The following is a 23,357-nucleotide window of genomic DNA, read 5'->3' on the forward strand; positions in this document are numbered from 1 at the left end:
ATACCGATGAGATTTTTGTTTTTATTTATTTTGAGGCGTAATCTTATACTCTAGCCCAGGCTGGCCTGGATTCACTGTACAGCCCAAATTAATGGCAATCCTCCTGCTTCAGCCCCCAATGGTAGGGTCACTGGTGTGAACCACATGCCTATTTTATGCCAAACACACACACACACACACACACTTGGAAACAGGTTATCATGTAGTGCAGGCTAGCTTTGACCAGACTAGGTGGCTGAGAATGGACTTGAACATCAGGTCCTTTTGCCTTGGCCTCACACGAGTGCTGAGATTACATGTGTTTGTCACTCTGCCTGGACTGTAGGATACTGGGGATGGAACTCGTTATGCACGCTAGCCAAGCACAAGCACTATGAAAACTGACACATCCCCCATACCCTGACAGCATTCTCAGTGGTGACTGGCTGGTTCTGTGTGTCAACTGGACATAAGCTGGAGTCCTCAGGAAGGAGCTCCCTTGGGGAAATGTCTCCATGAGATTCAGCTGTAAGCCATTTTCTCAATTAGTGATCAGTGCAGGAAGGCCCAGCCATGGTGGACAGTGCCATCCCTGGGCCAGTGGTCCTGGGTTCTATAAGAAAGCAGCCGAACAAGCCAGGGGAGCAAGCCAGTGAGCAGCACCCCCCAAGGCCTCTGTGTCAGCTCCTGCCTCCAGCTTCCTGCCCTGCTTGCGCTCCTGTCTTGACTTCCTCTGGTGAAGCTGGAGGAAGTAACCCCTTTTCTCCCCAATTCACTCTTTGGTCAGGGTTTTTTGTCACAGCAGTAGAAACCCTAATTAATACAGTGGTGATTCCTTTCATACGGAGCCTGCCACACTTGTGACATTCCATTTAGCTGAAGGCCTTTCAAGTTATTTCTACACTTGCCGTCAGTGTTAGGCAAGGGCTATTTCAGAGGCAGCTAAGCTACGGCTGGCATTTAGCTGTTACCTGAGACCAGTACAGTCTTGTGAAAATCAGATGGCAAGGATGGGGACACAAACATCCCAGCCCTGGATAACTGTGTGGTCTGCAAAGAAAGTTTACCCTAGCACGCCTGGCCCCCTTGGGGGTACATCTGCTTCCCTGTGGAAACTTTCCATCCTCTTCAGTTTGTTTGCAGACAGCAAACCTCCCGGAGTTCTTGTGATTTCTGAAATTCCAGGATTAGCTTGGCCATTTTTGGAAGTTTAAGCTTTTGGTTTGTCCCGCATTTAAGTTGATGGACTGCAGGTTCCTGACACTGACCAGCATCTGGTGACCAGAGTTCTTTAATTCCTGCTTAGGACCCTGAGTGACATTTAAAGACATAGCCCTGGGATTTAATTGACTGTGCTTTGGGGGGAGGGAGCTGCCTCACAGTGGCAAGCATCGGAAAGCCAAGGCTTGGAGAGGCCTTGGTTCAGAGCTTCTGAGAGGAAAGAAGCTTTGGCGCTTTGGGGCACCTCCCTCACGCTGATTGCTTTTCTCTCTCTGTCTCTCTCTGCGGGGATGGTGGTAGTGAGACAGGGTGTAATCCTATAACCAGGGTTGGCCTTGAATTAACCCGAGCCTCCTGCCTAGGCTGCAAGGGGCATGAGCCGGGCCTCCCCACTAATGAGCGGCGGGTCAGTGCCCGGGCCTGGACCCTGTTCAGTGTGTTGGCTCGCCCAGCAGGCAGCGCAAACCCGAAACGCTCACGCGAGAGCGCGGAAGAACGACAATGGTTGAGAGCCAGGTTGGGCACGTGCAGAAGGAAGTTTCCTTTGTCAGCAGTGCCACGTGGCGCCATGGCAGGCTTTGCCCGGAGTTAACCCCAGTGGCCATTCCCAACCGCGGTGCGCGTGCCGGGGCACTCTGCAGCCGCCCCGGAGACGCCCTAGGGTCCCGGAAAGCGCCCCCACGGTGGGGGGAAACTGGAGGGCCGTGCGAGGGGGAGCTGGGGGAGGGGCTCGCCTGGGGAAAGAACTCAGGATGGAAGCGGGACCTCGGTGCTGACAGAGCTCAGGGACGGCTCGTGGTGGGCACCGGTGCCGGGTGGCGCATAGGTGGCCGAGAGGTTCCGGGGCCTCAGCCAGGGCGGAGATGGGCGCGGCGGGCGGGGCGGGCGGGGCAGAGACGGCGCTCCGGACGGAGGCGGGGCTTCGGGGCGCAGGCGGGGCTTCGAGGCAGAGACGGCGCTCTGGACGGAGGCGGGGCTTCGGGGCTCAGGCGGGGCTTCGGGGCGGAGGCGGGGCTCCGGGGCGGGGCGCGGGCGATTGCTTCGGGAGGAGGAGGAGCTCTGGGGAGGGGCGGGGCTCGAGGGCGGGGCTCGGGCGGAGGCGGGGTTCCTTGGCGGGGAGCAGGAGGCCCCGGGAGGAGGAGGCTGAGCTCCGAGGAGGGAAGAGGCGGGGATGGGGGCGGGGCTCCGGGGCGGGGCGCGGGCGGTGGCTTCGGGAGGAGGAGGCGGAGCTCCGGGGAGGGAAGCGGGCGGGGCGGGGCTCTGGGCGGAGGCGGCCCCGGGAGGCGGTGCTCGCGCCGGGACGCGCGGGCCGGGGATGGCGTCGATGGCGGCGGCGATCGCGGCGTCGCGCTCGGCCGTCATGAGCGGGAACCGGCCGCTGGACGAGCGGGAGCGGAAGCGCTTCACCTACTTCTCGTCGCTGAGCCCCATGGCCAGGAAGATCATGCAGGACAAGGAGAAGATCCGGGAGAAGTACGGGCCCGAGTGGGCGCGGCTGGCGCCCGCGCAGCAGGACGAGATTATCGACCGCTGCCTGGTGGGGCCGCGCGCGGCACCGGCCGCCGACGCGGGGGACGTGGGGGACCCGGCGCGCTTCCCCGGCCTGCGCGGGCCCACGGGCCAGAAGCTGGTGCGCTTCGGCGACGAGGTGGGTGCGGCGGGACTGGCCACTCGGGGCGGGGTGGGCGGCGGGGTGGGGGTTCGGCCGTCTCCGGGAGAAGGGACCTTTAAGGACAAAGTGGGAGCCGTAGAGAGATCACGCGGACCTGGGTTCCTCCCCTTAGCAGCCTGGTCCTAGGTGAGTTTTCCGGGGGTGAAACGGGAGCGATGTTCAGGCCACTGGGCGCTCAGTGGCCGAGTGTAGGAGGACCTCAGTGGGGGAGGTGGGGACTGCCAGGCACCGCCACCCTGGGAGATGTCCCTGGGGGACCACAATGGAGAGTGTGTTTGGGTGTGACGCGGGAGAAGTTTAGATGCCCCCAGCAAACCTGAGTGTGGAAGCCTGGGGCTCTGGACGCTGCGGGAAGAAAGAAACTACTGGAATTGCCCTAGGCTGACCCTGCTCTCAGGCTCGAGGGCCGGGAGGCTGCGATTCTCAGCGACCTGCTGTTTTATTTGGAGATGGTTTCCCAGAGTGTATACTTGGACCTCAGAGACTTTGTTTTAAAGGACAAAATCAGTAGCAGCCAGAGTCGTGAAAAGTCCGTTTGGGAGGGGGCGGTTTCCTAGTGGAGGAGAGGCCAGGAGAGCCCCCACCCCCACCCCGGGGATGCGCCAGGCGGAGGGAACACCAGTTAAGAATGAGATTTCCCTCCGATTTTTCAGGGATCTGTTTGTGACTACAGACCACTTGTGGTCACAAACCCACTTGACTGCCAGGGGATTGTGAGGGCTGAGCCGACCGCACTCTCCTTCTGCTCTCCATCCCACTTGAAACTCTGAGGGCGTTGCCAGGAAAAACAAGGGTGTGGTGGGAGATGAAAATATAAGTCTTAAAATATATTCCTGGATCTGAAACATTTCATTGTGAAAATATGCACCACCATAAAGACATGCAACGGAGTTTGTGCTTGGCTCGGAGAGGAGCGGCCAGGCAGCTCCTCCTTGGCAGTGTCTCAGTATATCTAAGAGGAAGCAGCCCTGTCCGTACTTAACAAATGCTGAGATTGGCTGTCCCTCCCTATATAAAAAAGCCACATTGTAGCCAGGGTCACAGACAAGGAGAGATTTTGTGTGCTCACTCCTCTTGTTATCCAGTTGCTCGCCTGGTGCGGTATGCCTGGCATATTTTAAGGAACAGCCCTGTTTCTGCATCTGTGGGCTAGTGTGGTCTAGAGCACGTGGGTGTTGGGAGATAGTTCCGCCGGAAGACTCCTGCATCCACGAGGATCTCTAGCAACCCTGAGCCGAGGCTCACACTCAGCTCACGAGTGTGCTTCCTGTGCTGGGCGGCAGATCTAGGCAGATCCCTGGCCGGCCCAGCCTATTTGTCAAGTTCTAGACTAATGAGAGAGCCTGTCCCCAAAACAAGGCAGCCAGCAGCATCGAAGGCTGACCTCTGACCTACACTTACACCTGCGAGGTCCCTGACCCCAGGAGGCAGATGGCCAAACAGCCTGTAGGACACAGCCAGGGTGTATGTGTCTGTCTGCAGCAGTGAGAGGGTTAACAGTACGGGGCCTGGAAGTCCCACTAGAACCCATGAGAGGTTGGCACCAAATTGAAGTCGGTCAGTGGCCTTACCATTGCCCCAAGGGGTCATTCACGTGGACCAGAGCCTGTCCCCGGCTGACAGATGGGGGTGCAGTTGGCAGGGATGGCTCCCAGCTAGCTGAGTTGACACCCGAATAAGTGACCCCAGAGTTGTCTCACATGACCCCCAGCTGGCACGGTGCCAGGGCTCCACAGCCCGTCCCACTACCCCAAAGGATGCTGCCTGTTTCTTTGAATCATATCTTCCATTGCCAGTGAAATGTTGTGCCCCTCGCCAGGGAGATGGCTCAGTGGTTAAGGAGCATGGGCTGCTCTTTCAGAGGAGCCATGTCCAGCTCCCAGCACCCACGCGGCAGATCGCAAGTGTCTGTACCCCTAGATCCAGGGGGCCGACACCCTCACACAGACACACGTGCAGGCAAAAACACTAATGCATGTAAAATAAATAAATTATTTTTTAAATGTGCTCCTCATAGTAATAATGCTAGTCATTTTTTTTTCTGTCATTATTTTTAGTATTGTCTAGTCGTTTTTATGTCTTTCAGGAACAAATAGGGTCCTAACTACAGGCTGATGATCACAGATCTTGGCGACTCTGGATGTAGTCAGGTGTCCTTTGCTTGTGTGCACAGGACAGGTGCAGCCTCGTGTGCGTGTGTGAGTGCGTGCGTGTGTGCGTTTGCCCTGCTCTCCATAAAGCTGGATGAGCTGGGCAGAACTCAGACCCCCTCTTGCCTTGCTGATTTAACCTGGTCTCCTGTAGAGATTGTGGTCTTTGCTTTTAAGTGATGAGGCAAAGAGGATGTGTCGATATTTTAGCTACTTTGGGAATCAGCTGAGCAAGCATTTCTCTAGGCTGATGTGGAGGCACCCTGGATTCAGGGGCTTCAGCGCCCCCAAGCCCATTGGCTTCTGCCAGCTGCACTGAATCCCTGCTGTGTGCACTGAGTTCAGGGAGATGTGCGCGCTCCTATCAGTGGAAGCTGCCACCCCTCTCCCCACCTCCTTAATCCTTCCACTTTTGCTTTGCAGCAGCAGGGAGGAGGGCTTGGAGCCCCAGGTTCAAGTTTGGCCATGTCAGCAGCAGGGCACCCCTCTGGCAGGGCGAAGCATACTGTGGTGCTTTGGGACAGGCAAAGACCCTGGGGGGTGCCCTCTGCCTTGCAGATTTTCTTGAGATCATTAAAGCAGGTTCTTGGGTGGATGCTGTTATCAGCCTGGCAGCTCCCTTCCTACTCTGGGAATGGCTTTCTTTGGGAGAACGAAGATTTTTTGGCTGAGAAGGGATCCAACAAACCCACAACTCTTAAGTTTACAGGAATTTGTTGTGTTCATTTTCTGCCCCCAACCCTGACTCCTGGCCCCACACCGCAGGATGAGAGCACACCCGTGAGTTCCAGGGTTCCAAGCACTACCTTTTTGTTTGGTTTGGTTTTTTGAGACAGGGTTTCTCTGTGTAGCCCTTGCTGTCCCAGAACTCACTCTGTAGACCAGGCTGTCCTTGAACTCACAGAGATCCGCCTGCCTCTGCCTCCCGAGCCCTGGGATTAATGGCATGTGCCGCCCCTCCACCACCTAGCCAATGCTGCCGTTCTCTTAGGTCCACACAGAGCCGTGCAGAGGTGCTGGCACTCCTTGGTGGGGAAATCTCGCTTCTGTGGCATCTGCCTGCCTCTGCCCCCTCTCCGTGAAGTGGGTGGAGCTGGGCGGGACTGGTGCGGCACAGGCAGCCCCGCAGCCCTTCACCTGGATCCTGGAGACTGGATTTTTAAGACCCTGGAGCCAGATCGCCCCAAACGTCCCAGGCAGTTTACACGCCCCTCCTGCTTGAGCACCCTCCTCGCTCCTTCTGGAATTCTCCTTTTTATTGGGTGACTTCGGCCGGATGCTTAACCTCTGGGCTGGGACATGAGAGGGCTTTCTGTCCTCTGCTACTTCAGCAGATTTTTTTAAACACTTTTTACACACTCTGTCTGTATATACACGCACACACACACACACTCTCGAACACACAGGCACAGGCCAAATCTAGGGTGTTTCTCTGTAGCTCTCCACATCGTTTGGGGGACAGAGTCTAGCTGAGGGCTCAGCAGTACAACTGAGCTGGCTGGCCACTGAGCCCTCGGGATCCTGTCTGACCTCCCAGCGCTGGGCTTAGGGTGTGTACTGCTGTGCCCTGCTTTGTTCCTGAGTACTGGGGAGTAAACTGGGTCCCCCTGCTTGTGTCACAAACATGCTGTCCCCTGAGCTGTTCCCAGCTCTCAGCCTTTCTTTGGGTGGGGGAGTGATTGAGAGTTGGCTTCTCCGTGTGTTGGACTTGATTTTTAAGGAAGGTGGGATGTGTGAGCCACCCTTCCCCCATGTCTGGGTATCCCGTGCCTTTGGTCTCTTGTGTCCCTCCGCTGGGGCCCTGGGCTGGGCTGCCGAGCCAGCACTAAGAGCTGTGCAGAGGTTGGGAAGGGAGGCCCGGGGCCGTCCCTCTCTCCCCTGCACACTGATGGCTCCCCAGCTTGATGGCGCTTGGCCTGGTGCCCAGAGCTGAGCCAGCAGGGGTGTCCCCCTCCCGGGCGCCTCCGCTGCCGGCTTCCATGGGAGGTGACCCAGTGGCAGCCTGAAAACTGGTTCTGCAGAGACGAAAGGGTCACTTGGTGCCATCAGGGAGGGCAGGAAGTGCGTTGGCATTCTTAGAGTCATCTTTGACGGACAGGAAGCACACCCTAAGGGAGAGGTTCCCATAGTGCTGGAAGTAGCCATTTCTCTAGCAGAGGGACCGAGGCATCCCTGATGGCCCTTTGACCTCCCTCCTCCTAGTCAGTTTCCTCTTCTCATGACTGTGAGCAATGGCCCCGGCCAGGCCCATGTTTCTGAACTTGTGTTCCTAGTGGAATGTGTCACAAGCTCAGTCACCAGGGCTTTCTGTTTGGAAGTGCAGCTCTGAACCCTAGTTCTGGACCCTTACTTCAGCAGAGATAAATAGACTGCAAGCTGAAAGTGTGGGCACGGTTGCCACAGACAGGCGGTTGGTTTTCTTAAGGCAGAGTGTAGTGGTTCTTTTCAGGCTCCCATCCTTTCTGTTCTTATGAGCTGGCGAGTGAGCCCGGGCTCCCGAGTGTGAAGCAAGTGCTCAACCATCAAGCTACAGAGGCCCTTTCTCTTTCTAACTGTGTGTTTTGAGACGAGGTCTTGCAAGGTTGCCAGGCTTGACCTTGAACTCAAGGCACGGCCTGGGCTTAGAATCCTCCTGCCTCAGTCTCCGAAGCAAGTGGGAATATAGGCCCGTGCTGCTATGCTGGGCTTGCCGGTTTTTTGTTTGTTTGTTTGTTTGTTTGTTTGTTTGTTTTCACGGCGAACGTCGAGAGAATGATCACCTCATTCCTTTATGTTTTCATTTATTTGTGATGCTGCAGAGTAAACAGTCTGGGACGCGCCAGGCAGACCCTCTACCATGGAGTCAGCTACATCCCCAGCCTCTTCCTGTTTCTTTAAGTTGATGGACTGGGGTGTGTGTGTGTGTGTGTAGAAAGTGTGCACATACACAGGAGGATGTGGGTGCCTGAGTGTACACGCTGCAGCTCATATGTGGAGATAAGAGCATGATTTTGGACCCTTTCACCTTTATGTGGGTTCAGGGCATTAAGCGCAGGTTGGCCAGGCTAGTTTGGTGAGTGCTTTTACTCTCGGAAACTCCTTCTCATCAACCCTCATTCCTGTTTTTTTTTATTTTTTATTTTAATTTAATACTTTTAAAAATAAATAAATAAATCCTTTTTTAGTTTTTATTTAATTTTTATGTGTATGTATGTTTTCCTGTGCACCATGTGTGTGCCTTGTGCCCACAGAGTCCTAAAAAGGGTCTGGACTCCGTGGAGCTGGAGTTACAGATGGTTCTGAGCCAATACAGGCGTGCTGAGGTTCAACGCAGGGCCTGGACCTGAACGAGCTGTGAGCTGTCCTTGGTGTTCCTGTAGTCTGGTCAGGAGACAGGCTCCGGGTCTTTGCTCTCTGAGTCACCCAGCAGCAACCCAAGGGTGCCGTTGTCAGCGCCGCAGCCTGCTTTCCTCTGCCGTCGGATCTCGCTCTTGCCAGTGGCAGTGCTCCCTAGCCTGAGCCACAGTGCCACTGCTTGTCCCCAGACCCTCCCCGATCCTGGGCTTTAGAGGCGTCGTGGCCATTTGCGGTCCCAGGGAAACCGACCATATTTCTGGGACTTAATAGTTGGGGTTCTCACTTTTGGAACCCGGCAATCCTCGCAGAAGGTGCTAGTTAAACTGCGGAGGCTGCTTTGTGGTCAGGGTGTGCGCAGAGAGCAGGCAGGAGGCCAGGTGTCCTAAAACATTGTGATTAAACAGGCTCTGCTGTGCTTAGTGTGTGATCTTCAGATGTCACCAAGAACAAAGGCGACCTTGCAGGCTTATCATGTGCCCTCTGGAACTGACTTGGAGGGGAGCGCAGCGAGTCGGTGGGAAGCTGGGCAGTGTTTGCAGGGGGCCTTTGCACTCAGGGTAGCTTTCACACACCTGGTCACACGATCTCCGATCCTTCTCCCAGGAGAGTTGGAATCAGACTGCCATCTGCCGGGTTGGCAGCTCCCATGAGTAATTAGTAATCAGCTCCGCCTTGTCTTCCCAGGACTTTTGACTTCATGCAGTGTATGCTACACAAAACTCAGGGTTGCAACCAGGTCTTTTTCTTTTTTAAGACGGGGTCTCTGGCCAGGTGTGGCATCACACGCCTGTAATCCCAGCACTCTGGGAGGCAGAGGCAGGCGGATCTCTGTGAGTTCGAGGCCAACCCAGTCTGCAAGCAAATTCCAGGACAGCCAGGGCCCCACAGAGAAACCCTGTCTGCAAATGTGTCGGGATTCCCAGGCAGCCCTGAACTCACTGTGTAGTTGAGGACCATCTTGCACTTCTCACCCTCTTGCCTCCCGTCTCGAGCGTTGAGCTCGTAGGTGTGCACCACTGTGCTGTTTGTGCAGGACCAAACCCAGAGCCTTTGTACACACCAGGGAAGCACTTCACTGAGCGAGCTCTGTTCGCAGCCATTTCGGAGTGCACGTCTGAAGTGTGCGCAGCCGTGCCACACACACACACACACACACACACACACCCGTCTCCCATTGTTGAGTTATTTATTCTCTGCACAGAGTCCTGTGGCTCAGGCTGTCTGGAGCTCACCATCCTCCTGTCTCAGCTTTCTGGAAGTTGAATCGGTGGGGCTGCTTGTGCCCGGCCATAGTTGGTTTTGTTTTGGTTTTGAGACAGGGCTGCAGTGTGCCCTTCTGTTTGGCGCGGAGCTCGCTCCGTACGCCAGGCTAGCCCTGAACTCACAGAGACCCGCCTGCCTCTGCCCTCCGTGAGCCGTACCAGGGGCTTGTGCCACACGCCTGGCCCCAGCCGTGTTCTCTTTGCCTAATTGATGGTTTTCCTGTGGGTGGGCACGGTGCACGCGTGTGAACGGGAGTGCCAGTGATCTCGGGGAGATCAGCGGGAGCCTGTGAAGTTGCTTCTCTACACGCTGCAGAAGGTTGAATTGGGCTTGCTGGCCTCAGCCGCTCCCTGTCCTGCCCGGCTGAGTGTGCTATTTTGAAACGATCCTTTGTGTCCATCTAGCAGTGAAGCGGTGCGCGTGACCATGGGCTGCACACCGCCCCGCTCTCCGGCGCTCTGCCGTCTCATGGCTGGAGACGGCCACGGAGACGGCGTTCGCGTGTCTGGTCCAGTTAGCGTGAAGAACACTGGCATCTGCTCTACGCACACCGTGATTCTGCTTTCCTCCGGAGGCACATGAATTGGATCAGTGTCTTCCGGGCAGAGCACATGCGTGTGAGCCGGCGTGAGCGCCTCTGTGCAGAGCCTTGCTCTGCTGGGAGGACCAGCGGGGCCTCCTGGGTCACGCCTGCCCCTGCTTGCCGTGGTTCCGTTCGCCATGCCCGTGTCCTCACGCTTCCGTCCATCCCTGGCGGCTTCCATTGCGCCTGGAGGAGTGTGCTAGGCTGGCTCTGGCAACTGTGCTCCTCAGAGGCCCAGCCCCACTTCTGCTGCCCTCCGCTCTCAGCGGGGTTCTGAGGGCAACTGCTGGCCAGCTGGGGTCTGAGGAGTGTGTGCGTGCGTGTGCGCCTGTGTGTTGGTGCTTCCGCTGTTTCAGGTCTGGGAGCCTGAGATTCGGGCAAGAGGGCTTTCCAGCAGCCCCAGAGAGCACGATTGGGTCGCCTCCTGGTTACTGTGGAAATAAAAGGGGAAACACCTTGCATGTGTGTAGTGTCCATATGTGTATGGATGTGTCTCTATGTTTGTGCATGTATGTGTCTGCGTGTCCATATATGTGATTGTCTGAATGAGTGTATCTGTGTGTCTGTATGAGTGTGTTTGTGTGTCTGTTTGCAGGTGTACCTGAGTGTCTGAGTGTATCTGTGTGTGTGAGTGTATCTGTGTGAGAGTGTATCCGTTTGGGTGTGTCTGTCTGAGAGTGTATCTGTGTGTGAGAATGTCTGTGTGGGGTGTGTCTTTTGTGAGTGAGTTTGTGTCTGTGTGCGAGGTTGTGCTGCCGTTTGTACTGGCTGCCCAGAGCTTGCACACTCGCTGCCAATACTCCTGCCTCGCTTCTCTTCACTGTGTCATTCTTTGTGAACTACGGAGACCTCTGCCATGAACAAACGGCTGAGACCCTGCTGAGGCCGCCGGGACCCGTGGGACCCCAGAGCCGAGCCCCGAGCAGGCTGAGGCCTCCACTGACCCCACAGACACTGCCAGCGGGCAGGCCAGGGTACACACTGAGCCCAGCTCCCACCCGAGTGACCACACTGCCATCTCTGTCCATTGTCGCGGCTTGCACCCCCCAGGGGAAGTGTGTAATCCAGACAGTCCTCTTCTCTGCTCCAACATGGAGTGTGAACAGTGTCCGTCCCACCCAGGCCAGCGCTGTCTGCCCCGCTGTGTCCCTAGAACCTAGAGCCTTCGGGTCCATGGCTCGCCGCAGAGGCTTCTGGGTTCTTACCTCGCCACCTCCTTTCCCACCCCAGCCAGTGTCGTCGCTCCTGGCCTGGACTCTCGTTCCTCTGGGAGCTGGGCGTGTTTGGAGGGGCGGGGCTTAAACACTGGGAATAACTGGGTTTAGCTGAAATTCCAACGTGGAATGCAGTGACCCTGGTCTTGTTTTTAGAAGTTTTTCCATGTGATTGTGTAATCCGAAATAGCCCAAGCGGCCGGAGCGAGGCTCGGTGGTCCAGAGTGCTGGCTCCCCTTTCGGAAGACCTGAGTTTGGGCTCTGGGGGCGGGGCAGGAGAGAGGTTTACCGGTGGGCCTCGAGAAGCTTGGTTTCTGCAGCCCACCCCCGACCCCTGTTCTCAGGGTCGGGCAACACCGTGCCTGGGTTACTGCGGTTCCTAAGTGGACCAGCTCGGCAGGGCTGTGGCAGGGCTGTGGCAGGGCTGTGGCTCGGGAAAGCTGGCCGGCAGCCTGGATGCCTGATGTGTTCGCAAGCATTCCTCAGGAGTCCCCGCCATCCGAGGCCAGTCTGGGGCAGGGCCCTGTTGGCGTCTGAAGAAGGAGCTCTGGCCACAGTAGCCACAGTCTCGGTGGAGGTTGGAGCCAGGTCACCCAGCCAGGTGACATTAACAGAATTTGTGGGGTGCGCCGTGGAATGATACGGATACCTGGAGCTGTGTGGGGACAGTGGGGTATGAGCGGAGTACCTGTGTCACTCGCGCTGTACGAGTTTTAGACGGAGCTCTTTGGGAAAAGTGCACACATAAAGTTGGGTTCAGTCCCAGTGCCACGTAAACCAGGCGTGGTGGTGATGCCCATGATCTAAGCCCTTGGAAAGTGGCAACAGGGAGGTCAGGAGTTCAGGGTCATCCCTGGACACTTAGTGAGTTTGAAACCGTGAGACTCCATCAAAAAAAAAAAAAAAGACAAAAATCATTAATAAGAAAAGAAAGTATGCTGTGTGCTTTCCATATTACCCAGCATGCCCGTGGGTTAGGCCATAGATGGTGCTCCCTGCAGCAGCCAGGCACAGCCAGGTACCCTGCTGGGGCGGAGAGGAGACCCAGGCCCTTTCAAGCCGGCAGCCCTGACCTGTGAGCCCAGGGTCAGTCTGGCGACGGCCCGGGAGAGGTCTGCCGCTCCGGGTGTGCTGAGTCGGGGGCACCAGCAGCCCTGCTGTGGTGAGGCACTGGCGTTGCCTTCACGCTCTGCTCGCTGATTCCGTTCCCAGGACGGGGAAACTCGGCTGTACCATTGGTCTCATGGAGATGTCCTCTCTGTACAGTTCAAGTGTCCCTGGGTCGGGTGTGGGTCCCTCATGACCCTGGACGGGCGTGTGCACCGGGTTGTCGGAGTTTGGGCCCCAGACTTATTCTTGATTTTTTATTTCAGGACATCACTTGGCAAGATGAACACTCAGCCCCGTTCTCCTGGGAAACAAGAGTAAGTCGGATTAAATTTAGATGTGTTTGTCACTTTTGAAGACATACAAGCGTCTGCAGCTTTTCCTTCAGCATTTGGTGGGTACAGAAGTTGCTGTGTGGCCTTCATTGCTGGCCCACAGGTGACAGGGCAAAGGGGAACTGAGCCTCCATGTGTGCGTGTGTGTCAGCCCTGCCACATCCCACTCCGGTGGCCCTCCCCTCCCCCGTGTGTCCAGGTATATATGCACAAACACACATGGACACTTGGAAATGGGCCCCAGCCTCCCAGCACTCGTGTCCGGGTTGTTGTGTCCTCCAGAGAGAGTGTCAAACCAGGCCACAGGGCATGTCCCCATCTCCCCAGTGTCCAGGAGAAGGACCTCAGCAAGCAGCAAAACCCCAAGGAAGCAAGTGTGCTCCGGTCAGGGAGAGGCGAGAGGTCACGCTCTCCTAACTCCACAGCTTTCCATGGGTGTCGTCTCCCAAGTGGGTGGCGCCTCGGGGGACGCGGGCCGGTGTCTGGAGTGGGACACCCCCACACTGTTTCTGATCACACCCCTTGTCCTAGCTGACCCTGGCACCCCAGGGAATGGTGGAGACGAAGGTGTAAGGTCGGGACACTGGTAGAGGCCTGAGGGACCGAGCAGCCTCTCATCCAGACCATGTCCTTGGGTCCACCAGGACGCAGAGGGCAGGGACAGCTGCACCAGCTGGCTGACCCCAGGGAGGCGAGCCAGCCTCAACACCAGTCCCGAAACGTTTGAGGTGAAAGGTGGCCGGAGGGTGCAGTGCGTTCATTCCCGTGAACACACTGACATGGCGAATGTGGACCTCCCCAGCCCTCTGCACACCCCATAGAGAGCTGACCATCCTGAAGTAACGAAGTCGGCCTCTGCATCCATCCATCGGTCCTTGAGACTAAGACTCACATGTAGCCTCGGCTGGCCTCAAGCTAATGTCCGTCTGCCTTCACTTCCTCAGGGCTGGGATCACAGGCCTGTGTCACCATGCCCAGCCCCTGTAGGGCACAGAGGGTTGGGGATGGAGGCAACTGGCTGGGAACACATCTGGGCTACCTGGGTGCTGTCTCTGCCCTCATCCTCTCTGTTGCTCAGCATCAGCATTTCTGGAGACAGAGCGGGGCTTGGAGGGTGTGAGGAGACATGAATGGCTGCCCCGTCCACTCCTCAGTCAGTTTAGACTTGCAGGGAACCTCAGCACTCGCTCCCCCTCAGCCAGAACCTCCGAGGGCCTTCCCCTCTGCTTCTACGGGACCAGCTGCGGCCTCTTAGGGACTAACGGTGACCAGGGCCCTTGATGGAGGGCCGCACACAGGAGATGGCTAGCACAGCCTCCACCACTCACCACAAACACGCTAGCACAGCCTCCACCACTCACCCATATACACGCTAGCACAGCCTCCACCACTCACCACAAACACGCTAGCACAGCCTCCACCACTCACCACAAACACGCTAGCACAGCCTCCATCCTTCTGAGCAGGTCCCTCCCCACAATTGCACATCCGAGCCCCTTCCTCTCGGTCCCGCCCTCAGGGAGCAGGCCCCATAGCCATCTGGAGAGCGGCGGGTACCCCCAGCTGTGGCTCAGGGGTGTCGCTGCCCACTCAGGGCAGAAGGGCTGCTTAGTTCTACGCCGAGGCCTTGCATGCACCTCCTCAGTGTCCGTCAGTTCCTGGGGGCCCATCGGCTGCGCCCAACCCCTCACTGCCTTCTACTGCCTGTCCTTGCTCACCTGTGTGCTTGCTGGATCTTGCCCACCTTCTCTTGAAGGCTCCCCCCTGCTGTGTGAACCCCATTTCTGGCAGTCCCCAACACACCATTGTGAGAACCGCACTGAACACTTGGCTACGCCATCTCTGGTCATCCACACCTTTTTTGAAAAGAGAAACTAAGGCGGGGAGAAGTCCTCTGCCTGAGTTCTGCTCCCAACACAATACCATTCATCCTCGGAGGGAGGCATAGGTGTCCGTGTCCCTGTCCCAGAGAAGGCCGAGGGCTGAGACTCCAGCCCCTGGGCCTCTCTGCCACCCTGTGTCTCTCGGTCCTTGCTGCCCTGGAGCCTGACCAGTGGGTGAGTGTTTGCCCACCTCAGGGCTTTGAAGCTCCTGCCCGGGACAAGTGCCTTGGGACATAGGGTGTGTGGGCTTGAAGCCCAGCTCTGTCTCAGGCCGTCTGTCCGTGCTGGCTCATTTCTGTACGATGCCCCTTTGCCAGTTTTGTGGATGGTAAGGTTTGCCCACTTCCCCTTTCTTTTTCGGAGCGCTGAGGGTATGGCAAGTTTGGGGGAGGTTCTCCCGAGTCTTTCTGACTGTGTGTGAATGTGAGTGTAGCTCGGCCAGCCGCTGCCAAGCCAAACAGCCCCTCTTAGCGGCACCCCCCCGCCCCTTTTGCTGAATGTCACACATTCCTCTCCAGTGACTGGGGCATAAAAATAGAGCTGGGCTCTGCTGTGGTCTGGCCGTTTTTAGAATGGATGTGGCCAGCTGAGCCCTGTTCCCCACATGGGCTGACTGGCGCCCGCTCTGCTGGCTGACCACAGGGAGGTCAGGAGCCCGGGCATGGAGAGCAGGTGGGGCACTGCCATGAGCCGAGGAGACTCTTACCTTGCCCTCAGTCCGTGCCTTGCCCGTGACCCAGTGCCACTGTTCCTCCCTGTTATTTTCCATGCAGTGTTCCTCGTCAGGGCTGGCCCGGGAGCCTGGGCGCTGAGAGGAGGCCGGCATGACTTCTTTCCCATTCCCAAAACAGACAGACTGTTTGGAAAAACTTGTCCCTGGCGTCCCTGCTCTTCCTGTTTTCCACCTTTCCCTGTGTGGGGGTGTCCCAGGTGGAGGTGGCCTGGTCTGGCCTTCAAAAGCAGTGCAGTCTCAGGAAAAGTTGGGCGAGTGGCCGCACTGGCTCCTCTGTAGTGAAAAAGGAGACTTGTCTGCTCCTCGTGTCATTTCTGGGGAAGGTTTCCGGTGGCACCAGGTACATGGCACACGCTCAGTCAACTAAAACTTCCGGCTGTTTCTCCCGTGGCACACGCCCAGTCAACTAAAACTTCCGGCTGTTCCTCCCAGTCTGTGATGTGAAGTCAGCTAGCTTATGTGTCAGGGGTCGCGGCCCGGTGGCTGCCACCAGGCGCTGGGCCCTTCCTTGCCTCGCTCTGCACCCTGGGGAGCAGGAGGGACCTGGCCACACTGAGTCTGGAGCAGGAGGGCTGCGCAGTGGGTGCTCCTCAGGCACCCCTCCCCCGGCACCCAGGGCTGACACCGTGTTGCTCCCCATGGGTTCTGTTGTGTAGCCACCCACCGCCCTGTTCCATAACCTGCCTCGGGGTCCTGGGACTGTCCGAGCTCCCCCCGTTTCCCTTTCTGTGAGCCTGGAATGATCAGGTTGGGAGAGACAGCTGTCGGGAAGGCCAGTCCAGCCGGCCATTATGGAACCCACAGAATGGGGACCCGGGGCTCACTGACCCAGGAGGGGGAGGGGCTGCACTCACACACGGCCTAGTTGAGCACATTCTCGTTCTTCAGCTGAGCCCACATAGACAAGGACAGGAAACAAATTCTTCCCTCCTCCCGTTCTAGCCAGAACCACTGTGCCCTGCCTCCTTTTTCTTTTCTCTTTGCCTCTTGTTTTTAAGACACAGCCTCTCATTATGTAGCCCTGGCTGTCCTGGAAGTCACTCTGTAGACCAGAGTGTTTTTAAAAAAAAAGTGTTTTAAAGTTAGAACAATGACTGGATACGATGGACCATGGGGTGGGCAGGACCCTGCCATTGCCCTGGGCATCATCCTTGGCAGCCTTGGGCTCCTTAGCCCTGCAACTAAGCCTTGGTCTGGACTGAACGCCCAGCTGCAGGGTCTCCTTGTAGACTAGAGACCCAGGACAGCTGTCACTCCGCATCTCCATCTTCCCTTCCTCCTCACTTTTCCTGGAGGGGGTGCTGGTGCAATATATAAAAGCCCAGCTGAGCTGGGCACACTAGCACACACCTATAATCCCAGCACTCGGGAGACAGAGGCAGGCTATCTCTAAGTTCAAAGCCAACCTGGTCAACAAAGTGAGTCGGGGACAGTCAGGGCTACACAGAGAAACCCTGTCTTAAGGGAAAAAAAGTCCAGGCTTGAACTTACCGTCCTCCCATGACGTGCTGAGTTCTCTAGCCGCACACATACAGCAGAATGCTGGGCTCAGCCTCCGTTCCCTCCTTTGTAGCATGTAAACACTAAACCTGCCACATTAAAGCCACTCAGGCGTCCACTTCTGCTCTTGGCCACCGTTCCTTGCACAGCCCAAGTGTGAATGGCCGTTTCTCAGGGCTGTTGATTTCTAGGTGGCTGGCTCTTGCTTTGGACCTGTATTCTTCGTGTCGTCCTCTAGGCAAAGGGCAGCTGGCTGTTCCCTGGCCTCACACTGAGGGACTTTGTGCTACACTGTCCTGAGCCCGCAGGGCTGTGTTCCACCTCGTCCTAAGGTCCCTGAATGTGGATGGGAACCCGCCCGAGAGAGTCCTGGAGTTAGTAAGGATGTGTGTGAATCCGTGAGGCATTCCAGGGTACCACCCTCTGTGCAGTGCCCAGGGCAGGCTCACTGAGGAAAACTGCAAGGGTTGCCCTCTGGCTCTGCTGTTTCCAGGCTGCTGGGGCGCTGCCATTCAACCCTAACTGGCTAGGGAACAGGAAGGAAGCCTCACTATCTTCCCCCTTCTCTCTCTCCCCCGTGCTTTTGCACACTGTCACTGTCTATGTTAAATTACTGTTTTTTTAACTTCTCTCAAATTACCAGGTGATGCCATGTTGTCTCAGTGTTTTGTGAGTCGGCACAGGTTGAAATGATACCTCAGTTGACCAGGGATGACCCTGCTGTCCAGCTGAGGCCAGTGCAGAGCAGCTCTGTAAAGCTGCTTGGCAGGATCCATCCAGAGCCACAGTAGACAGTTTAAACCTTTGCCTTCTGATTTTTTGTTCCTGCCAGTCTGAAGACATTTATCTCGAACTGGACAGCCGTGTGCACAAAGATAGTCCCCGTGACCCAGAGTGCAGGAGTGAGGGTCAGCAGGGGTAGACTGATGAAGAATGTGAAGTGCATCATGGGACAGACACTGAGTGTTCACAGCCGCTAAAGTGGGGCCAGGAAGATGGCTGCCAGTAGATTCTCTCCCTGCAAGTATGTGCCAGCATCAAACAAACAAACAAGAAAGACCTGCCATGGTGCCAGGCACTTGTTTGCCCAGTGCTGATGGCGTAGAGACAGATCCCGGGACTGCAGGCCGGCCAGCCTCGCTGCGTAGGGAGTTTCTGGCCAGTGAGAGACCCTGTATCAAAGAACAAGGTCACATACATCAGTCTTAGGGAAATGTGAGCAAACGTCCGCTCACCCAAACTGCGGAACCAGCAGCTGGCCAAAGTCCAGCATGGTGAACCAGAGTGTTTAATTGGGGGTGATTTGCAGGAATGGGGGGGTCTTAAAGGAGCAGAAATGACTCAGTACCATCTGCATCACCAAAACACCCCTTCCAACATAGGTGACAGCTCAGCAAAGCTGGAGACCTGGAACAGCGGGCACAGCAGGTTAGGGAGCGTTTCTCCCATGGGACTCAGCTGGTCTGAGTCGCCTCTTCTTGTGTAACAGCTTCTCTCAAGTCCTCACTGCGTGGACACACTTGGGAGGGAGGAGCCTAGCAAATTTGGTCAGTTTCAGGGATTTTTCTAAAGCTACTGAGTTGTTTACTTCCTGAGTCTCAAGGAGATTCCTTACTAAATGGAATTCTTTTATCTCCAAGGAATTTACCATACAACAGTGGCACCTGGGGAACACACTTGAAGTTGTCCTCTGGCCTCTACATATGCGAACACACTCACACATCTATGTGTACACACGCGTGTGCGCGCGCGTTGTGCGAACCAAGGAAGAGCTGGATGATGCTCATGATGTACTGAAGAAGTGACAACCCATGTTACACACCTGACAAGACCACACCTGATGTGTGAAAATGTGGCACAAAAGAACAGTTACAGGGGAAGGGGTTATGGCTTTTCTCTGCTTTCCCAGCTTTACATAATATCATTTATTATTGAGGGTGCCTGCGTGATGGGGAAGTGAAATTTTCAAGATTGGCTTTGAGCTGGCGAATGGCAAGTTCTGCAGAGCAGGGCAGAAGCGGCCTGCGGTTGGCTCTCCTTTGATGACGGCTCGGCATCCTTGGCGATGGTTTCTGTCAGAACTGCTTGTTTGCACTATTTCAGAGGTCACCATGGTTGACTGGTCAGGGAAGTGGCTGGCCTGTGTGCTATGACGTGCGGTTTGAGCTCTGCTCACGTAGCTTCCCTTCGCTCTCCGTGTTTGCTGCAGGAAGCAGGCCTTTGATGCTCCGAGGTGCCCACACAGCCTTCCCACCTGCCTGCTGGGCCAGCCATGTTCTCTCAGAGCCAATGGGGAGTCTTCTTATTCTTATCAGAGACAGGGTTTCCCTGTGTAGTCCTGGACTCACTCTGTAGACCAGGCTGGCCTTGAACTCATAGAGATCCTCCTGCCTCTGCCTCCCTGAGTGCTGGGATGACAGGCGTGTGACCCGCCAGGGATTCTTGGTCACTGTTATGACTGTGAAAGCTGTTGAGGGTGCACTGTGATGGGGCTTGGCCTCGTAGTTCTTCATGTGTTTCAGATGGGGAGTAAGGACTGATGTGAAAATAGACACTTGGGACCAGCAGACAGAGAGCTCTGCCCAGTGGGTGCTAAGGCTCACTCTCATCTGTGTCTTTTTTTCTGTCCCTGCACAGAGTCAGATGGAGTTCAGCATCTCGTCCTTATCCATCCAGGAGCCCAGCACAGCCACCGTAACCAGTGATCCCAGGGCCCTGGCCAAGGCCCCTCAGGGCACACAGGGTGCCAGGCCTGCCCAGAGCAGCAGATCCTCCAGCCTGGATGCCCTGGGACCATCCCGAAAAGAGGAGGAAGCCTCCTTCTGGAAGATCAATGCTGAGCGCTCTCGGGAGGGGCCTGAGGCTGACTTCCAGTCACTGACACCCAGCCAGATCAAGTCCATGGAGAAGGGGGAAAAAGTCGTGCCGGCTTGCTACCGCCAGGAACCCACCCCGAAAGACAGGGAGGCCAAGCCTGGGCCCCAGGAACATCAAACCCTCCAGAACGTGAGCGCAGAGCAAGAGGTGCCGCGGCCCGTGCCAGCCCCTCTCAGCTTGCTGCCCAAGGCCACCCCCACTGAGTCCCCCAAGAAGCCGCCGCCTCCCCCTGCCACCCAGCAGGAGGAGGAAGATGATGCTCTATTCTCAGAGCCCGCCCTTACGCAGGTGGGTGATGGCAGCAGGCTCCCATGGGGGGTGGGGGGGTCTGGGGCTTGCTGGTCAGGCGGCTCAGCCCACTTGGGGAGTTCCAGGCCAAGAATAGGCCCTGTCTGTAAAAAGTGTCATACAAGTGTGTCTCCGCTTTATACTGCTGTTCGGAAAAAGTGTCACATGAGCGTGTCTCTCTGCTTTACAATGCTGTTCGGATGCAGCAGGGCACGAGCCGAGAACCAGGCTACCCTCCTTTGCGTGTAGAAACCACACACAGAGCTTCCTGGGCCTGGGGGGCTGGGGCTGGATGTGACAGAGTGTCGCTTGCTCCAGATTTCGTGCAGCTTTCTGGTCCCTAGCGCTGAGGTGAATTGAGGTCAGGGCCCCTGAGGCAGAAGCAGCTGCTGTCCGCTGGGTCGTTCTCGATGGAGTGCTTGCTGTATGTAGGTTGTGCGTGGCCGAAGCAGAGCCCACGTGTTACTTTCTCACTTTGTCCCTCTGCAGGTCAGCTCAAGCAACGTCCTCTTGAAGACGGGCTTTGATTTTCTGGACAACTGGTAAACGGTGCTGCCCGGAGGCTCCGCGTGGCCGCCGCCCTAGCGTTCCGAGGAGGTGGCTCTCACTGCCCGTGTATTTTCCCGTTTTCTCGACTCTTTTCTTAGTCTTTGGGGAAACTGGGAAATGTTGCCAGGTTTCCCCCTTTTTTGGTAAAACCAAATAGATAAATATGCTATTTTCAATGATTTGATAACAAGTTTTACAGTTGGGATTTTTAAACACTAAGAGTCCAGTGGACCTCGTAATTGAAGTTTCTGTTCCCAGCTCCATCCCACTTTCCCCTCCAACAAGGTTCTCTGACCAAGTCACAAAAGGTCGCAAAGAAGGTTCTCCCCCATCTTTGGACCGGCCCCACCTCTCTCCTGTTGTTTTCCTGCTGGGGCCCCCTGGATGGCTGCAGGCTGTTGGGTGTCACTGTGGAAGACTCCTTGAAATGAGCTCACCTGGTGCTCTTCCTCCGCCGAAGCCGGGTGTGGCGGCATGCGTCCTTCCCCTCCCCCCAGGGCAGGACCCTGACCGCTGGCAGAGGTGCCAGGCACCCTCTGAGCTGTCCCGGTGACTTACTCAGAGCTCTGGTGTTGAAGATGAGCTGCTTGCCTGTATGTCGCATCCTCGCTGTTTCACATGGGGCTGCAGCAGCTTCCTCGGCTCTGTGGGAGTTTCCTCCTGGAAGCTATCACCGTCCTGCTCCTGTTTTGGCCCTGGCCGCTCTGGGAGTCAGGGCGGGGACAGCTGGAGAACGGGGCTCTTCTGCCTCACTGTGTTAGAACGTTCCGGTTGGAGGCCCACAGGCCTGACTGTCTTTAACCCCGGCCTGCTCAGGCTATATGTGAAGGAAGGACTCCATCAGCGCTTCCTGATGGTGAGGAGCAGGCGTCTCCCCCAGCGTCTGCCGTCCTCTGCCCTCACTGCTGCCCTGCCATGGCCCCGAACCACATGTACCTACAGGAGGTGCCAGGCAGCTCCGTGAGCTCCGGGTGGCACGGTCTACCCTTTGCTGTCACTCCGTTCTCCTCACCTGAAGCCTTAATCCCCATGAGCCCTCCTCCGAGCGCCTGCTTTCAGTTCTGAAAGATGTAGCCTTCTTAATGTCTGAAGTACCTTCTGGAATATTCTATTTAGCTTCAAGGTAAAAGCACACGGCAGCTCCCCCACCAGCCCCTCCCCTCAGAAAACATGCCAGAGCTGCACTTAGGCAATACTGACGTGATACCTGCCAAATAGCTTACGGCCTGGACCTCTGTGCCATGTCTTCCTTCCCTGTGGGTCCGTGTCCCATAGCATTGGCGTAGCAGGAAGGAGAAGGCTTGCCCTCCCACTTGGCCAGGGTGACCCCTCTGGGCAGACAGTCTCACTTCTTACCCACACTCTCCTGATTCCCTCCTAGGAGACCCACAGGCCTGTCTGTGAAAACGTGGAGAGGCGCTGAGTCTAGGCTGCCCCTGGGATTAGCCCCTGGGCTGGGGTGTTCTCACAGTGGGTGGTGTGTCTTGAGGAGGCCTCTGAAGAGCGGGTAGAAGTCAGAGAGTCCAGGAGGCCCTAAAGGACCCGCCCGACCTGGGCAGAGTCCACACCGGGCTGGCGTCTTAGTCTCCCCAGGCCTGTGTGGAAGTGACTAGGAAACTGAAACTGTACTGCCGCCTTCTCCTCCTCCACGCACCTGGATGAAGTAATTCATCGTTTTCCTTGAAAGCACATTCTTTGGCTGAAGCCTGGGTCTGGTTTTGGACCGCAGCACCTGGGAGGCAGCTCTAGGGCTCCGTGTCTTGATCTCTGTGGCTGCGCTCCACAAAAGCTCTCAGGGACCCAGGCTCTGCCCGTCTGGGTTGTCCCTGAATCCCAGCTCTCTGGGCCGGGTCGCGCTCCTGTTAGCCGCGGAGTCGGCCTCCTGGCCAGGGGACCCCTCGCGCCAGCCTCAGGAGTGGCCCTCCGTTCCACACGCCTCCCTCTCCTTTGATACATATTTTCAAAATGGTAAATTCTTACTGACAGCTTGTAATTTGGTCCTGTTTTATACTACTAGCCTTTAATAAAGCCATTTTGAAAACGAGAGCTGTGTCTGTTTCATTTTCCCCTGTTCAGGAAGATGATCAGGGTTGTGGTGGTTTAATGCCGAGTTGCATTTCCTAGGCAGATGTGGAGAAAGAGCTGCTCACCTCAGACTAAAGACACTGCTAAGTAGCCAGTGGCTTTCATGGTGGCCAGCACCAAGAGAACCCTGCAGCTAGAAGGGCCCTCTCAACATGGCGCCTTTTCTCAGAGCTCCACCCCTCCCTCCTGTATAGCCCAGAGCCACCCAAGACCACATGCGTCAGGAGGGAGTGGCAGCTGGAAGCTCAGTTTCCCTTTGTCGTGAGCTCCTATCAAGCTCCCACTTCATTCTAGTTTCCTGTGGGCCATGGTCTTTTGCTTCACAGCAGTGACAGTGTGCCATGCCTGGAGAAGACAGCATCACTACAGCATGCGATGAGGACACACCGGTGGGAGGCAGCTGTACCCTCTGTTGCCGGATATTTGATCGAATTGTGAACTCTAAAACCCTGTTTCTTGTTTGGCGTGGTTGAGTCCTAACACATCTTTAATCAAAATGTTGTTTTAAAAAAATGAAAATCCCAACTGTTGTATTTATTAATAAAGACTCAGGAGCCACATGCTGGGGTGAAAACCTGCTGG

The 23,357-nt window shown here is 56.4% G+C and overlaps 1 protein-coding gene across 1 annotated transcript; it reads left to right on the top strand.

Moving 5' to 3' along the window:
- Positions 1-2,455: 2,455 nt before the first annotated feature.
- C10H1orf198 (chromosome 10 C1orf198 homolog) lies at positions 2,456-22,734 on the top strand. The gene is made up of 4 exons (XM_021648609.2): positions 2,456-2,848; positions 12,792-12,842; positions 19,614-20,141; positions 20,631-22,734. Exons 1-4 carry the CDS (start codon positions 2,516-2,518, stop codon positions 20,685-20,687), a joined length of 969 nt encoding a protein of 322 aa, XP_021504284.1. The 5' UTR covers positions 2,456-2,515; the 3' UTR covers positions 20,688-22,734.
- The last annotated feature ends 623 nt before the right edge of the window (positions 22,735-23,357 follow it).

The sequence above is a fragment of the Meriones unguiculatus genome, chromosome 10, assembly GCF_030254825.1.
Source record: "Meriones unguiculatus strain TT.TT164.6M chromosome 10, Bangor_MerUng_6.1, whole genome shotgun sequence".
Taxonomy (NCBI): Eukaryota; Metazoa; Chordata; class Mammalia; order Rodentia; family Muridae; genus Meriones; species Meriones unguiculatus.